The following is an 18,601-nucleotide window of genomic DNA, read 5'->3' as shown; positions in this document are numbered from 1 at the left end:
TGCCCTTTGACAGCTGGGATAGGCTCCAGCATTCCCCGCGACCCTCGTGAGGATAAGCGGCAAAAGAAAATAGATGGATCTTTAGTGTATCAAAAAGTAGTAGGACTTTGCATAAATCAGACGATGAAGAAGTAGCTCTCATTTTCTCTCCAGTCATCCACGAAAGCAGGCTAATTTCGCTTTTTGATCAAAATACGACTTTTGTAAACCTCAGCTTTGAATTTGGAAAAGAATGATCAATCTTGTTTTACCAATGGATAGGTTTCCAATGAGGTCACCACCACCCTGAGACCAATCGGATGAATTAACGATAGAAGAAAACTTTGCGCTTCACCTATCACCTGTGTTTTCTGACCTCTATGACACACAAGATGGTGTAATTGGAAACCTGTTTGCTGAGATGTGGACCAAACCACTAACTAAATCATAATCAGTTATTTTTTGCACCGTCAATCTGAAATTTTTTTTTCAATAAATTGATTTTTTTCTTTTTTTTAATCCGAGCCACATATTAATTCCAAAAGTAGTTGACAGATGAATGAATGAAACGTTCCAGAAAAGCGATGAGTTCACGCCCCCGTGAATTTGCGTCATAGGGTACGTGCGGCTTGGGGCGTGTTCGCCACTAGAGGACGACTGGAGAATCTCTCTTTGCCAACATTCGGCGGCTCGAACTTGTGGGAAGCGAAGCACGAGCAAACACAACCCGGCGCTGACTGCATCTATCGGCGTGTGGTCGAGCACGTAGCAGGTTGACAACCATGAAGCTATTTTGGGCTGTCGTTGTCCTTGTGGTGAGCTGTTGGAGAGCGAACGCATCCACAGGTAAGCGAATTTTCCTCCCCTCTATATGGTCAGCCATGTTGGTCGAAGATGGAAGACTTTGCTCTCGGCCCGGACGTCGTTTATGTGTCTTTCAACGCTGTGGTTTATAGCGGTTGGATATTTTTGTCCCTATAAAATACCTACTATGTCACAACACTTCGACTTAAACTTAAAAAAAAAAAAAAGCACATTGTGTACTGTATTCTAATTTTCCGAGGGTGAAATTTATTAGCACTGTTAGCTACAATGACCCCGTCGTGTTTCAACGTGAAACGGTTTCTTTTGGAGTTTTGCTATTATAATATCTATTTTGAGTACAGTTTATATATCACCAAACAATGTTGACGCTTACGCAATAGGTCGTGTCGAGCTGTAAGCTAATTGGTAACGTATGTCCTGCGTTGTTTTTCGGTGTCTCTTGGCCTGTACAGGCCATCAAATGTTGCTAAACCGTGGCAGTGGGAATCTTAGGTTAAACTATTTCGTCCACGTCTTTATATGAAATATAAGACTGAAGATAATGCTGACTCGTTCTTCGCCGGTTGCCTGTTTTAATTCGTTGAGGCAGTCGTTGACTTCTGTTGAGTTGATGCTACAAACCACCGTGAAAAGATACACACTGATGACGTTTTCCCATTTACTTTTTTTTTATTTATGGTAATCTCAAGTGAAAAGATTTTCAACTCTTTACGTGTGCGTTGCCTTACAGAGACTCACCTTTTTAAAGATACAAAGACAACTACTAAATATTCACTGACAAATAACCATACTTGATAATGCCACTGTTTTGTGGTTTTGATGAGAGTATTAATTTTAATCATCACTTTTGTTGAAAATCTCGCGTTTCACTCAATATCCACACATCCATATGAAGGCCAGAATACTACTTATGACAGGCAGGTATAGACTGTTTTCGAACTCGTGACTGCATCTGGGGCACCTGGCTGTGTTGGATGGGTTCACTCTACAGACCCGCATTTCACTATAATGCTTTTGGAGTTACACAAATGTTCGTACAACTGTTAAAAGTGATGCATGATGGCTAAAAAGACTTTGGAAAGTTATCGCTGCTCGTTAGATGTTGTTTCAAGAAACCCTTACGACAAGAAGTCTGCTTTGAGTGACAATATCGACCCATACGCTTGGATAAACACAAATGGAGTACACAAATGTGGGCGCCGGTAAGCGACCCAGACATCGTCAACTATCTCCTCTTCTCGACAAGCGCTTATACCGTGGACCAACTAAAGAATTACAAAGGCCTGGAGTCCTTCAACCCATTAATCAATGGCTGGGTTCGTCATGCGGCGGTATCCATTGTAAGCACACTGCTATGGTTAGTGTATTGCACAATGCAATTTAAATATGTACTGCGGGATTACAGGCAGCGGTATGTTAAATTATGTTGACTATACCAACGAAAGATCTGTAGATTATTATTTTTGTTTTTGTTACCGAGAGGGAGAGAGGTTTGACCGGGACGAGCCCCAAGCGGAGCCCGCACCTCTTTCTCCACTTCCACGGCTACATTCTGAACTCAACTCACGGAAGAGCTCGCGGTACGGTAACTCGTTTTTGGAAACTTATTATAATAAAGCAAAAAATACAGATTTTGGAGACATGCATTGCATTCTCACACACACACACACACACACACACACACACACGAGTATTGTGCTTGGCTGCTAGATCAGCTCTGCTAATACGAGACAGTCACAGTTGTCGCTGTTTGGTTGATATCTGCTCCGTTTTTTCGCACTGGTTCTTTATCACTGCTGGGAGTCGAAAGAAATACTCTTTACAACGGCTACTTTCGTTTGAGCAACCGACAACATAGGAGTGTGCCCCCATCCATGCGCCTTTCTGAAATGATTCCTGCTTAGTTTGTTTACGCAAATTCACCAAACCAAAATGGCGACTGCGTTCTCAACCTGAAGGTGTGTGACGTCAGTTAAAAACAGTCTATTGGGTGGCATACATAGTATTGAGAGACTTCTTGAGTATGCGTACTCTAGAGAAAGTATCGTTTCATCACTGTACTAAATTACTATATTGTATTCCCACCAATTTATGTTTGACAACATTTAACAGTGAGAAAAGCTTTTATGTTGATGTTATTTATGATGTATCAAAGTCGCGCATCATAAGTTACAATGTGGAATCCCGCACTGACTAATAATATTTCAAAAAAATTTACTTGGATGCGGTGCAGTCAAAATGGCCCTCTTATTGTTTCCACAGTTACTATCAAGATTGAGTGTGCTCGGTGGCTAGTTTTGCAACACAATCTAGTAGTAATCCGTACAAGAGCTGTATCATAATGTCTGCTGTTGCCATTTCAAAGACCATTACTGAAAATCATCATACAGTTTCCCTTTTATCTTGCATAACTTTGATGTGAAAACTAGGACAGAATACAGTCTTTTTTTTTTTTTTACCCTCCGTCCGCAGTCATTTATGGGAATTGTTTTCAGTAAGATTTTTTTGTTCTTTCTTAAATACAGTAGAGCCTCGTTCCTCGACCATAATCCTTTCTAGAAGGAAGAACCAGTTTGTTCAAAAACCGAATCAACCGCTGTGTGAGTTATGTTATTTGCAGGTTTTTTAGGGGGGGTTCGTTCAAATTGACAATAACAAAGAGCATAGCAGGTGGGTCAGGTGGTTGGGCCGCGCGCGTTCTGCTATTTCCAGATTTTGTTGGGGGTGTTCGAGTACCGGTTGTCGTTCGAAAAGGGGGACGTTCCAGAACCAAGGCTGTACTGTACATTAGGGGGACCAGCTGCAAAACCTGCTCAGTAAAATTATTATTCTGTTAGGATAAATTAATGGTCTGAGCAGTAATGTTGAAATGTGAAATTGTCACTCATCTGCCCCATCAAATTATTGATTATTCTTTATCAAAAGGGGAAGTACGCTCAACATTGCATCAGATCCACAAAATGTTCTGTATGTGGGTTTACGGGCCAGGAAGTCAACCCCTCCTTCTCTGCCAAGCAGGGGGCCAGGATCAAATAGCTTCAGTGTATCTCAGTTTTCTGTTTTTTTCCCCCCATTCTCTCACAGTTTTCTTTTGTACGCAACCTTGACATTGTACTAGTCTTTCTAGTTAAGTGTAAAATGTCAATATTTGCCAGTATTGCCTGAGGACAACTCGTCTTTTTCCAAAAGCTGAAGCAACCCTCAGTTCATTTTCCCCTGACTAATATATGAAATATGAACATCGGCTCTCTGCGATGATAAAGCATGCATACAGAGTTTGCTCTTCAATGCTCAGCTCGGACACTTTGTGCAGAACCATGCTCATAGTAAGGTTTTACGTTTCACGTTGGGTTTTTTTTTCAGGACCCATAAAATAGTTTCTTTCATAAAAACACGAGACATGGCTGTTCTTACAATGCATAAATTTTGTTTCCACAAACCGAAGTAAAATCTCTGCCTTGACACTTCGCAGCTCTCTCTCTCTCTCTCTCTCTCTCTCTCTCTGTCTCTGTCTCTCTCTCTCTGTCTCTGTCTCTCTCTCTCTCTCTCTCTCTCTCTCTCTCTCTCTCTCTCTCTGTCTCTCTATCTATATAATGTGTGTGTGTTTTTATTTATTTATTTTTTACATGGACTGGCGTTACTGCAGTCACATGCAACACTTTTTGTTTCGGAGTAAGTTGGCAGGAGAGCCAGGAGGAAAGTGTCCACAGAGGATAGACTGTCTGAATTTTGCGATCATTTGACTCATTCAGAAGCTAAGGTACAATGTGTAGTACAACAGCAACTCTACGATCCCCAACACAAAATAATGTATGGTTTGCTAATTTAATATAAACTGCCATTGCCCGTCAGAACATATTGTAATGCTTTGTGGTCAAGAATAGACAGTCGACGGTGAGGTTTCAATCATTTTATTAAAGAAACGGTATGAAAACAAACGCTCACGCTGAAACACTCAACCGGAAGACTGGCCAATTATAAGACAGTAAACGCTACATTCTTATTCGCTGATGCATACGTGACGTAAAATAATTTTTTTATTCAATTAAACAATGGGATAATCAGAACATGCTATTTTAAAATGATTAAATAGCTGCAGCCATAATTGAAGTAAGTCATTTAAATAGACACTCCCATCTTGTGATCGGATTGGTTATCATTATTTGTAAACTCGGCGGTCAGCCTCAAAAATCCAAATTGTTTGAAGTCTACTTTGAAGGTGACCTTTGGTAAAAGTGGCAAAGACACCTTAACTTAAAACGGTTACATGATGCACAGGCAGACTTTGGCCTTTGTTTTTACCACTAATCGGCCTTCTTAAAATAAGCCAATTAGTTGGATCCCTCATTTGTTCAAGCCTTGTTTATTTTCCTGATGTCTCTGAAAAGAAGTGCGAGGGAGCTTTTGCTCTGCCTGCTGTGTAACAATTATGTCCTGGACCCACTCAAATGTAGTGGACAGTATATCAAGCATGACCTCCCTTATCCGCCCCTTAGAGATGCCAAAGAAGCCCTCCCTGCCAATTATAAGAATTGTGCAGTAGGAAATATTCTTGGTAAATGTAGGATATGTGGATACGGAAGTATCAGGTCTGATTATGCGTGCATGATTATTTACTTTGTATTCAGCCTTGCAGAGGAACAATGACAGGTGTGAAATTGGTCTGTCTTGAACTCCCTTCTGATTCCTGTTTAGTTCCGATAAACCGGAAGAGAAAAGGAATATTCTTGTCTCAGGAAGATTCTTTTTTGCATTACGAACTTGTCATAACACAATTTTCCACCACAGTACCATCATGTATACATTTTCCTTCACACAAACACACACCTGTCCACCCACACACATTTGGTTGACTCATTTCTAATCATACATGGAATATGCTGACCTCATTCACTATTACATCTCATCATCATCTGTTTTGCCTGTCATGCTTTTCGTTTTTTACATTTATATTATAATTTTTCTCATGCTAATTTGGGTTAAACCTGCATTCTTTGTGTATCCAAAAAAATAATAACAGACATTACTGGGTTGCCCTATTTTAAATCTAAGTGTGATTTGATCCAGTTCTGCATTTACTCATATTGTTAAGCTACAAAGTGCTTTTATTGTCAGTTCTTCAATATGCGTAACACATCAGGGAAGATTGGAATTATGATACTGAAGGGCCTGTGGCACTACAAAAGACAAATATCAGTATAAAAAGTTAGAGGGGAAATCCACTTGTTTGCATGAACAGTGTATCCAATAGGTCACGTAATATGTACTTTATTTTGACAATTTGATGTTAAATCCTCTCATTTAACAGCGTTTTGAGAAGATTTTTATCGACAATGACACATTTTCAGGGGTGCTACCATTTTCACGAGTCACATGACCTACATGCGCAGATGTGACTTCTCACATGCCGTGACAAAGGCTCAATTAGATGGGACAACATTTATGCCCAGCGCTGATTTCTCGGATTTACCCTCATCTAATGAAGAAATAGCAGTATCGGTTGGGCGGGAAGATGGAGGAATAAATCCATATACAGTTGTGAGCTGTGCCACTGTATTCCTCCGTCTTCCCAATCAACCGAGCAGCCAAGCTGTGAGCTCGCTCCCTGGCGAGCAAGCTCCAGGGCTCCCCTGAGCCCCGGAGGTGTGCCGCTCACGGCTGTGTATTTGAGTATTCTTCCCTCTTCCCGATCAACCAATACTGCTATTTCTTCAACAGATGAAGATAAATCTTAGAAATCGGTGCTGGGCATTGTTGTGTCCCATGTAATCGAGCGTTTGGAACGGCACGTAACGCGTCAAATACGCCCACATAGCTCATGTGACTTGCGAAAATGGCAGCGTCCCTGAAAATTCGTAATTTTCGATAAAAATCTTCTCCAAACACTATTAAATAAGACAGCATTTAACATCACATTGTCAAAATAGGGTACATATTACATGACCTATTGGATACATTGTTAATGCAAACCGGTGGATTACCCCTTAAAGTAAACTATTGTATGTTCTGCTGATTTTGTATATTATAGAATTTTAGCTAAATTTATGCAAAGTAAAAATTGTTTTTATATGTGAGTGGAAATCATGTTCTGTTTTGTGTGTACTTGCATATTTCCATTTCATTTCAGTTTTATTAATTATTTATCTCTCTTTCTTCCCTGTTTTCTTCTGCCACTGCCTTATTTTTTATACCAATTCATGAACTCACCTGGCTTTGCTTGAACTCCCCACCACCACCACATCTAAAAATATCTTATTAACACGTGCCCTTCTGACTCAGCGGGCTTCATCAAGTCTCCCCTCTCCGTCACCAAGCTACTCGACGACAGCGCCGAGCTGCATTGCGAGGTAATAGGCAGCCCCATCCCCGAGGTACAGTGGTGGTTCATAGAGGGCCAAGAGCCCAACGAGACTGCCGTGCAGCTCTTTGACGGGGCGCGGGACGACCGCGTGCAGATAAACGCCACATACGTCACACACGCCACAAGCACCGTTCGCCTCACGAGCCTCGCCCTCGACGACTCGGGCACGTATGAGTGCCGCGCCTCCAACGACCCCGACCGCAATGAGCTGACCAAGACGCCAAAAATCAAGTGGATCCGCTCACAAGCGAACATTATTGTGATTGAAAGTGAGTCACAGGAGAAGCCCGAGGAGACTCGGGTCAAAGCATCTTCCCGGTAGTCGAGCTGTGGACATACCACTTCTCGTTGAACCCCACCTTCCCTCTATCAGCCCCGTAGTATTGCACACCTTGCTCAGAACCCCCATTCTCGTGGTAGGGAATGGATCTTAGTCCTTTACCTTTCCCCATGTCATGAATTAGGTAGCGGTATGATGGATAGTTTGCAGATAATACGGGTCATAAGGTTGGGTTTCTGTAAAAAGCTTTTTGGAGAGTACCATTTTCTTGATCATTTTGAGCGAAATCTAATCGATGAATCGACTGTGCCTCTGTTGGTTGGAGCCATGTAGTGCATTCAATTTTCTGTCATTTGCTTCAGGGCACGATTCATCACCAATCGACCAAATTCTTAGTGTTCAATTCCAATTAAGACCATCTCTATTTTTTTTTTTTTTTTTTTTTATGTTTTACACAGGGTGGCACGGTGGGTAGGCTGGTAAAGCATTGGCCTCACAGTTCTGAGGACCAGGGTTCGATGCCGGTCCCACCTGTGTGGAGTCTGCATGTTCTCCCTGTGCCTGCGTGGGTTTTCTCCAGGCGCTCCGGTTTCTTCCCACATCCCAGAAACATGCAACATTAATTGGACACTCTAAATTGCCCCAAGGTTTGATTGTGAGTGTGGCTGTTTGTCTCCATGTGCCCTGCGATTGGCTGGCAACCACTTCAGGGTGTACACTGCCTGTTGACAGGCATTCCCCGCGACCCTCGTTAGGGTAAGCGGCAAAGAAAAAGAATGGATGGGTGGATGTTTTACACAGTACAGTAGTGTGCATAATCTTGGGCTACCACCAGGTTCATTCGCATTCTTTAAAACCCTTTTACACATCAATTTTGGTGATGATCTGGATGTCTGTGCTGTCGGTGTTCTAAAATACATGAAATGTGATTCCCCTTTTTGGGCTCTTTAAGTGTTCTAGGGTTCATTGATTTTGGTCATTTTGCATTCATAAAACAAATCAAATGGTTGCCTAAGACTTGCACAGTACTGTATATATTCCTTGACTCTTAGTAACAGTTTATAAGTGGAAGAGGCTGATTCTGCTTTCCGTAGCCGTTCCCCCTCCTTGTGGACTCGTATTACTTCAGTCAGCATAGAGGAATAAGATTAGTTCTGTTGGTCTGACTGAAGCATCATATGACAAATACTTGTGTACCATGTGATTGGAATTCTTTCGCTTTCTCTGCTATCTTGTTGCTTATTCTGCATGATTTTCTCTTAAAAATAGTTTCCTTCCTTTTAGCTCTCCTCTATCTAATAATGTTCCTCCACAACTTCCCTTTTCCATTTTTGCTATTGAATATATAGTGTTTTTGTATTGCTCTTCTACAGTTCATTTTAATTTGAGAGCTTCAATTCTTCTTGCAACACTTAACTGTTGTTACAGAGAGCCTAAACATAACTATTTGTATGTAAATCTATACATCAACAACATGGCAAAGTGATATTTTCTCATGTCATTTTGTGGTAACAGTTGATTTGTAAATATGGAAATTCAAGTTGCATTTGGGGTAGCACCTCAGACTGTGATTTGAAAAACTTAAATGCTGGCCTCATCCTTGTCAAGCCCCAACCATCATCACTGATCCTACCGAGGTCAACAACCAGACCTCCGCCGTGCTGAGCTGCAATTTGACCGACACTACTCTCGTCGTCAAGGGATCATACTGGACGCACAACGGCAAAGTCATCGAGACGTCCAAATCCACGGCCGTTGACCACAGCACGATCCTGCGGTGAGTTGCAAACTTTGCGCGTGTTTAACCCCGAGGTACTTATACAGTTGTGTACATAATTCACCGTTCACAAGAGAACCAGTGTATTCACAATGGTGTGCTTTTTCCTTTTTCCTACGTCACCGCCTCAAATCACAATAGAGCTCAGGGCGCTTTGTCAGGCATTCGCCGCTCCTGATTAGCAAAGAGATGGACCGTGTAGACGTGCCGATTGGCCTGCGCGCTTGACAGCGTGGATAAGCACCGCTAGCAGTTTTGCACAGTCGCCCTGACCTTAATTTGACCATTAGACAAGAAGCAGGCAAGCGCTACAAACTAAAGTCCTACTGTAACTACCACAACAACATGAACCAGTTTGTTTTGATTGTGTCACATGGATTTACAACTTTTCCCAAGAACCTTGTGAGGATAAGTGGCTCAAATTAGGGATGGATGGACATACAACTTTTTCTGATCCTTTCATTTAATGATAGTCTTTTTAAAGTTAAAAGTAGTACTTATTTTTTACGACGACATTCTAATTAATGTGTGGCGCTATGGTCCAGTTTGTTCCCATAAAACTATAATCATAATTTCCGACCTATAAGCCGCGACTTTTTTCACACACTTTCAACCCTGCGGTTTATGCGGTGAAGCAGCTAATTTGCATTTTTTTTTTCCAAACGCCCGCAAGGGGGGCAGTTGAGCGGAAAAGGTAAGAGTGAGACCGGTAGAATATATATGTGCCGAGGAAGTGACTTTTACCGGTCCGGCCTTGTTAGTGGTGCGCTAGTGTGTTACTGTCGTGTCTCAGTGATTTTTACTGGTATGTTTTTTTTTTGTTTTTGTTTTTTTTTTTTTTACCGGCCCTGTTAGCGCTAGCGACGCTAACGTTAAACTCTATGTACCGTCTTTGTAAATATCTCGTGCTTCAATGTGGGTTTCAATGTGAGCACTTGTGGCTTTTACACAGCTGCGGTGTATGTATGTACCAATTGGTATTTCCTTTACAAATGTACTGGGTGAGGCTCATAACCAGGTGCGCTCTGTAGGCCGGGAATTACGGTAATTTCCCCATGGGGGCCTAATTAATGCTTATTGAATGTTTTTTTTTTTTTTTTTTTTTTTTTTTTTGTTTTTGTTTTTTTTTTAAATTACAGTCCCCTCACAAATATTGGAACGGCAAGGCCAAAGCCTTTAAAGTTCAGAATTCCAGCTTTTATTTCATGGTGTTTACATTTTAGATGTTTTGTTTGAAGCCACTCAGTATTCAAGTGAGCCAAAATATTGGAAATTACATTAAATTAACTTGGTGAATAACATTTAATATTTGATGACACAATGTAACTTACTTCTAAGAAATGGATCGAGCCTGCAAACCATTGACTTCACCAAGCTGTTGCACTCATTTGAAATTCTTTGTTTTTGAACATAGGGTGAAAAAGTAAAATATTATTAAAAATAAATGCTCAAAAGTACTGATAGGAGGGAAAAAATACTTAAGCACAGTAATTTACCACAACAGTCTAAAATTACAATTTAAAATTATCTCCACTTCTCTTATCCCCCCCCCCCCCCCCCCTCCATTTCCAGATTGGACAAGATCACCTACAGCTCTGGTGGAAAGTACGCGTGTGTCTTCCAGAGTGAGCCAGAAGTGCAGCAAACGATTGAAGTCAAAAGTAAGAAAATGAGAGGATCCCATTGATATTCGAGGTTACCTATGGCAAGTCGGTTTGTTGTAGTATTTAATCTTCCAGTTGAATTTGTGGGTGCTCTTAGAAGAGGCTGTTTATGGGTGGTTCAGGCTGTCCAGTTTTGCGACCTGCGAATAACTGCTCATCTTCTACTTTTCTCTTTGTGCTTGTAGCCCTCCCCCACGTCGCACCGTACAAGCACTCAGAGCACGGCAATGAGCGAGACAAAGGTGTGATGGTGTGTGTGAGCCATGGCTACCCACTGCCCACTGACTGGAACTGGTTCAAGGTTCAAGATGGCGCCCAAGAGGTCAGCAACACCGTGAGCGCACATTTCGTGATTCCGAAACTTGTAAATGATAACGACGCTCCATTGAACGACTCAGCCCATCATCAACGGTACCAGCGACAAGTACGAGATCAAGAGCACCCCCAACAAGACCGTGCTGACCATCACTGACCTGAGCATCGAGAACGACGTGGGCGACTACATCTGCTCCGGCACCAACGACATTGGGACCAACACCGCCCAGATCCACCTGCGCGTGCGCAGCCGCCTCGCTGCCCTCTGGCCCTTCCTCGGCATCGTGGCAGAGGTCATCATCCTGGTGACCATCATCCTCATCTACGAGAAGAGGAGAAAGCCCGATGAGGTCACTGATGGTACGTAACACTCTTAAAAAGTAAGAACTGTTGAAAGTGTAGACTTGACACCGATTTGATCGGTGTAAGGTTAGTAGTTAGCAGTCAATGCTGATTAGCTCATAATTTGCCGATCCGATCAATATGGTCATTTATTGGCTCCGCAAAAGTTATTTAGTCCGCATCGCCATTGTGTACAGTATATTCAAATCAAAGCTGCAATTTGTGCCGTGTGCAAGTCAAGTGACGCAGAGGGGCCGTCCATGCAGGCCAAAGCGTCGGTCACATGATTCTTTCCATCGTTTAAAGTCCATGTTCATTTTCCAAGCTGCTTATCCTCACAAGAGTTTTTAGACTTGTCGTGTGTCTTTTGGCGTAGTAAAACCATGGTGGTATGCAGTCACTCACATTTGACAGGTGCGAACTTGCTCGCGCGCCTCCGTGCTCGCCAATCTGCACAGTCGAGCACGAAAAATCATGCGCGTAAAATTTGTTACGAGTAGAATAGATATTGAAAGACGTCGCTTATTTTGTGTAGTCTTGAGCTTAATTTACACGTTTATTTCATAAACGTTAACTAAACGTAACGTAACGTAGACACTTTACCATGGCAATGACAACACTAATGGATTGCAACCTGTGTAAGGACAAAAAAAAATCTTACATTGTTCTCAGACTCAGCTGTATATGCTCAAAAGGGTGTTCCACTAAATACTGAGGAAAGGGTCTAAATAGTTCTAGCTGTGTAATATTTCAATTTTATTTTTAAATCAATCTGTAAAAATGTAAACAATTTGAAATTTTTCCCCGTTAATATGGGATTCTGTTTACACATTAATGAGGAAGCATATGAACCTACGGTAAATTATTTTAGTAGATTGCTGCAATTGTCTGAATACTTTTCCATACTCACTGCATACTATTTAAAAATTGAACCCTATTTTCAGTCTGAAATTAATCTATTTGCAAATACTTTTTTTCAAGTCACTCTTGTATTGAGTCACTAATAGAAATGGTAATCTTCTTGACTTTGAAATTTGTATTTTTTTTTTTTTTATTGTGGGCTGGTTTCCCCCCCTCTAGTAATTTGGACCGACAAGACTTGAGAGCATCAATTTGCCATCGTGATGTAATAATTGGATATTTCCAGTGTAGTTGCATGCCTTCTTTGTCATTATTTGCATATTGTGGTAGAATTTTCACCGTTCAGTTTCCGCTTGTGTATACTACGATTCTTTTTTCTTTTTATTCTTTACATTTTTTACTTCTCTGTTCGCTGCTGATTTTGCGTTTGGTAAGTGAATAAAAAAACCGCATGACAGACTGAAGTGGTTGCGCTGAGGTGACTGAGTGGTGAACTGGAATGAACTTCTCTCTCTTGGTCACCACTTTTGAAAGGAATGCGCTGAAAGACGTGTTCACTCTTTCACTGGCCCTTTAGAACAAGGAGACTGAGCTTCCTTTTGTTTCTCCTTATTGACTCCCTTTAATTCTTTTGTAAGTGCATGTCGTCTGAGCCAGAGAAAGAGTCAAATGAGACCAAGCGACATTAAAACTCGAGACAAAGACAAGTGGCGGCATTGCTTGCATGACTTGTGCATCTTGTCCTCAGTGCATGATAAGGCCGTTAACAGTGGTACCTCAAAGGTCAAACGCGCTTTGTTCCGTGACAATCCCTGAGTTATAAAAATTAAAAAATATTTCTTAGCTGTCAAAGTGGTACTACACAGGTGTTCATTGGTTTATGACAGAATTCCAACTAACCAGATTTTTCCCTCACAAACAATTAGGATAGATATTTACTCATAAACCATGAATAAAAAAATATCTTCTGAAAAGCTGAAGAGAAAATAATCTTTTACTCTTGAGGTTGGCTTGCATACTGAAAGGAGAAAAAAAATTAGTGTGCTCTTTTTTTTTTTTTTTCCTTTGGGCTTGAGGCATTAAAAAAAAAACTTTGTTGCTATTGCATCTCAACATTTAATATCCACACAAGTATTAAATAAATGTGCAAAGTTTGAATCAAAGCAACCAGATTGTTTTTGTTTTTGGGACTGCGACCAATGAATGTTACTCATAAGAACACTAGACAGTGGCAATTTGTTCATTAATATTGCTCATATTCTTCTCTATCATCCTGGTCATTCAATGCTGGCTGAAATGAGGTCCAGGGACAGCTGACAGCTTGTCATTTACATACTATGATGTTCACTGTGGGCATTTTGTGTCGGAATGTTTGTACAACATTATAAGGCAAGACTTTGAGAGGATTTAAAAACTTGGGTACCGTATTTTACGCATTATAAGGCGCACCGCATTATAAGGCGCACCTTCAATGAATGGCCCATTATAAAATGTTTTCGTCATATATAAGGCGCACCGCATTATCAGGCGCCTAGAATAGACGCTACAGTAGAGGCTGGGGTTATGTTATGCATCCATTAGATGGAGCTGCACCGTCTGCGTTTAAAATGAAAGACTTTTGGGTGCGCCTTATAGTGCGGAAAATACGGTACATCTGTAGAGAAGTTTTGTCAAGTCGAACTCTTGAGGCCTTTGAAGGTATCACTGTAGTGATCTCATGAAGACGTTTGGCTCATTTTTCGCATTGAGCCCCATTGAGTGCTCTGTTATGGATATGTGCTTTTGCTATCATCAAGCCACAGTAAGTGTCAGCGCTCTCAATTTCCACGTTTACTGTTTTGATATCAAGCTCCCACCCGCAGTCTTCCTTTGCTGCTCTCTTGCTTGACTGCATGGACCATTTGGGTATAGTTTTTATTTATGTATTTATTTTTTTTGTATGAGCTTCATCAGCGCGTTGCTGTGCATACAATTGTGAAATATATATATATAATATTTAAAGGTTTGTGTTGTCAGATAGAACAGAAAGGCATGAGTTTTCAATCTTTGTCCTAACTCATGGAGTCACCATTTAGAAGATGTAAAGGTTAAGCCTTGTATGGCATGCACTTTCCACACAAGCACACGTCTCCCGATGTTAACGGACTCTCTTTTCTGTCTGCCCTCCTCCCCCCTGCTGCTGCTTCCGCGGCCCAGACGACGACTCAGGCTCGGCTCCTCTGTAAGTACCCACCGGCGCTCTGTCTGCATTTGTTCCGTCGAAAGAGCTCATGTTGGCAGTCTTTTGTTCGTATTTAAGGAAGAGCAACTCGAATGCCAACCACCAAGACAAGAACTTGAGACAAAGGAATTCCAACTAGATATTAAACAGGTAAGCTTATTAAGGCATTTTTTTGTCTTACTTTAAGTTAAGACAAACTCACGGGCAGTTTGTTTCTGATCTTTGGCGCAGGAGCAACAAATATGCTATGCTATGCTAACGATTGTAAAATGCGAAGCTCCCCTGAGGAGTCAGAAAGCTCAGGTTGGGGACGCACACTACTATAATATATATAAATGTGTAACATAAGACATCAAATAGCATATCGAAATCTATATGTATACCTTTTTTACCACTCTATGTACCTGTGTACGACTATACAATCTGATTGTATTTTTTATTTTTCATACATGCCTAAATATAACTTTTTGCAAATATTTTGTAAAAAAGAATATTTGCAAATACTTATTATGAATATATATATTATTAATTTTATTTCTCAGAAATTACGGTAGTTAGTGTAGAGGTTTAAGAATAAGAGGTCACATCCCACAAAAAAACATGCAGTTATTGCCTTTTTTGCAGCCTTGTTCATTTGTTATACATATCTGGCCTCGATTAGTTTGCTGTAATTGTGTTTTGCAGCTACTGTACTTGAGCATATTTTCGTGATTGACTCAAGCACCTTCAGACAATTTGGATTACATTGCAAGTGCTGAACTCTTACCATAAATGGATGTTCCACTGTATTATTAAAAATTATTATTATTATTATCTATTAGAACACCTCCAACTTTTAAAATCAATGATGGTGTAATCCAGTTTTACGTGTACAAATGCATTTTTGGAATAATTATATGAAGAGACCGTTAACAGTAATCTCGGCGGCACGGTGGCTCAGCTGGTTAAGCGTTGGCCTCACAGTTTTGAGGCCCCGTGTTCGACCCCGGCCCAGCCTGTGTGGAGTTTGCATGTTCTCCCTGTGCCTGTGTGGGTTTTCTCCAGGCACTCTGGTTTGCACCCACAGCCCAAAAACATGCAACATTTAATTGCACACTCTAAATTGCCCCAAGGTGTGATTGTGAGTGTGGCTGTTTGTCTCCATGTGTCCTGTGATTGGCTGACAATTAGTTCAGGGTGTCCCCCGCCTCCTGCCCATTGACAGCTGGGATAGGCTCCAGCACTCCCCGTTACCCTCGTGAGGATAAGCGGCTAAGAAAATGGATGGATGGATACAGTTAAGTGAAAGTGAAACGAACAAAGTCAACTGGGCAGAATAAATAACTTGTGTGGCGTTCCCGATATGGATGCATTGTGGAGCGACCACGTCAGAATATATCCATCCATCCATTTTCTGTGTCCAATTAATGTTGGATGTTTTTGGGATGTGGGAGGAAACCGGAGTGCCTGGAGAAAACCCAAGCAGGCACGCGAAGAACATGCAAACTCCACATAGGCGAGTCCGGGATCGAACCCCGGATCTCAGAACTGTGAGGCCAGCGCTTTACCAGGTGCTCCACTGTGCCCCCTCAGAATATAGTAATACGCTAAAATTGTAAGATCATCTTTCACATGGGGAAAGACTAACTAATCTCAGTGTCTGTGTTTTGATCGGTGCTGCTGTTTTGGTTAGCAATCTATTTTGAACATGGAGCCTGATCCTGACCACAACCATACAATTGTTTCCAATTAGATGGAACATAATTAATGAGCTAAACGATTTCTTACGAAGTCTCTGTAAAGATGGTGGTAAATGTTCTTGACAGTGGCTCCTTTTTCTTTTCTCTCCCGGAAGGATGTCCAGATGGCAGCGCTCGTGTCCCAAGTCGTCCCACATCACCTCGTCCCGCAAACTCTGCAATGTCAAAAGAACTCATTTTTTTCCCCCTTTGTCTTCACGTGTTATTGTTCCTAATGCTGAATTCCTCGATTTCTTCTCTACTAACCTTCACCACGCCAGAGCGCTCTGCCTATGAGGTGCGTCCTTGCTTGAGGCAAATGAGCCGCTGTTGCATGAGTTTCAATGCCGTCGTAGCCAATTGTGTGTCTTCTCGTAACAATAAAAGAATAATCCTCGCAGTGTCCGAAATGAGGACCACTAGTTAGCGCTCTTGTTTCCCTGACAACCTTTAAACACTCTTTGGATCACTGCCATTCTTTACACGTTGATTGGTTGCTTCACAAACTCCGCTCAGCAGTTTTTGATTTTGCCTTCTTTCTCTCTCGGTCTCGCACTCTCACCACTTGGAAGTATGACTTCAAAGTTAAAGCACTCTGCTTGTTTTTTTTTTTTTTTTTTTTTTTTTTTTTTTTTTTTTCCCCAATAGGATTGTTTTTTTTTTGTTTTGTTTTGTTTTTTTTACGTTTGGTTAAATATATGGAGCACCAACTGCAAAAAAAAAAGACATGTAACAGCAGTTGCTGCATTGACATAACTCCTGACAGATGTTTTACTTGCTTTTCAATTTATTGATCTAAATTTAAACACTTGTTTTTTTGTTTTCAAGTGGGGTGGGGGCAAATCATGTCACTGTTAGAAATAGAACACACTGCGTTCTGTGTGAGTTGTTGTTGGATGTTACACAACTACATAAAGATCTTAGCCAGATTTGTGTTGAGTTAGCGAGAACGTCACCATCTGTTGTACGACTTGCACAAACTGAATAAATGGTAACATTTTATACACTTGTCTCAGTTATGACCCACCAATATTTGTAAAAACAAAACGTCATTGGTACTAAATAGCCCAGTAACATTTAATGCATCGAATTAGTAAACTCCTGTGATGAGTAAAAAAAAAAAAAAATCATGGATTCAGGTTTCCCTTGCCCCGCCTTTGGAGCCAAGCCTGAAGATGGTGCTCAAGAGTGAGCGCATGGTGGCGTCGCCTGCGCCCACGGGGCTCAGATGGGCACAGCCCAAAAGGGTAACCTGGGCGCACCACCTGTGAAGGGAGCCTTAGGGGTCCGGTGCAATGTGAGCTTGGTGGAGACCTGGGTGATCCAATCCCCAGCTACAGAAACTAACTTTTGGGACGTGGAATGTCACCTCTCTGGCAGGGAAGGAGCCCGAGCTGGTGCGTGAGATCGCGAAGTTCCGACTAGCTATAGTCGGACTCGCCTCTACGTGCCGCTTGGGCTCTGGTACCAGTCCTCTTGAGAGGGGTTGGACTCTGTTCCACTCCGGAGTTGTTCACGGTGAGAGGCGTAGAGCAGCTGTGCGTATACTTATTGTCCCTCAGCTTGGTGCCTGTATGTTAAAAATTGGGAGGGGGCACGGTGGATTCAGCTGGTAGAGGATTGGCCTCGCAGTTCTGAGGACCCAGGTTCCATCCTGGACCCGCCTGTGTGGAGTTTGCATGTCCTCTCTGTGCCTCTGTGGGTTTTCTCCATGCACTCTGGTTTCTTCCCACATCTCAAAAACATACAACATTAATTGAACACTCTAAATTGCCCCTAGGTGTGATTGTGAGTTGCGGCTGTTTGTCTCCATGTGCCCTGCGATTGGCTGGCAACCAGTTCAGGGTGTCCCCCGCCTCCTGCCCGATGACGGCTGGGATAGGCTCCGACACTCCCCACAACCCCCGTGAGGATAAGCGGAAAAGAAATGGATGGGTGGATGGGTGGATAAAAATTGGGAAGAATCAGCCCTTTTCTATTGTCTAGTTTGAATGGCATTTGATTTCCTTTTTTTTTTTTTTAATCGAACTACTGAAATATGATTTTTCAACAATATTCTTAATCACTGTGATACACACTGGCCACAAGTCTGCAGAACATATATGTACATGTATTATTTTTATTTTGTATTGAACTACTGAAATAAGTATTTTTTTACTACATGGTCTACATGCAAATGGAGGTGGGTAAAGGAACACAATGGCACTTAAAAAAAAATAAAAATAAAGTGCAATCCAACGCTTCTTAAGTAGATAGTA

General features: G+C 41.6%; 1 protein-coding gene across 2 annotated transcripts; it reads left to right on the top strand.

The window, feature by feature from the left end:
• The first annotated feature begins 613 nt into the window (after positions 1 to 613).
• bsg (basigin) lies at positions 614 to 17,345 on the top strand. Of its 2 annotated transcripts, none has more exons than XM_061825267.1 (8): positions 614 to 825; positions 9,054 to 9,222; positions 10,795 to 10,883; positions 11,072 to 11,208; positions 11,285 to 11,561; positions 14,601 to 14,625; positions 14,704 to 14,775; positions 16,460 to 17,345. In XM_061825267.1, exons 1-7 carry the CDS (start codon positions 762 to 764, stop codon positions 14,762 to 14,764), a joined length of 822 nt encoding a protein of 273 aa, XP_061681251.1. In that variant the 5' UTR covers positions 614 to 761; the 3' UTR covers positions 14,765 to 14,775; positions 16,460 to 17,345. The 2 variants fall into 2 exon arrangements, with proteins under 2 accessions (XP_061681251.1, XP_061681252.1); XM_061825268.1 differs by having other exon boundaries at positions 16,457 to 17,345.
• The last annotated feature ends 1,256 nt before the right edge of the window (positions 17,346 to 18,601 follow it).

This window comes from Syngnathoides biaculeatus, chromosome 7 (assembly GCF_019802595.1).
Source record: "Syngnathoides biaculeatus isolate LvHL_M chromosome 7, ASM1980259v1, whole genome shotgun sequence".
Classification (NCBI taxonomy): Eukaryota; Metazoa; Chordata; class Actinopteri; order Syngnathiformes; family Syngnathidae; genus Syngnathoides; species Syngnathoides biaculeatus.
Note: the sequence above shows the minus strand (reverse complement) of the source record. Positions and strands in the feature narration are given on the sequence as shown.

Bases quoted from the DNA above. Each gene is read 5' to 3' on its own strand.
- bsg (XM_061825267.1), top strand. From the start codon at position 762: ATGAAGCTATTTTGGGCTGTCGTTGTCCTTGTGGTGAGCTGTTGGAGA. The intron at 9,223-10,794 runs GTGAGTTGCAAA...CTCCATTTCCAG, and splicing joins GACCACAGCACGATCCTGCG to ATTGGACAAGATCACCTACA. The intron at 11,209-11,284 runs GTCAGCAACACC...TGAACGACTCAG, and splicing joins TTCAAGATGGCGCCCAAGAG to CCCATCATCAACGGTACCAG.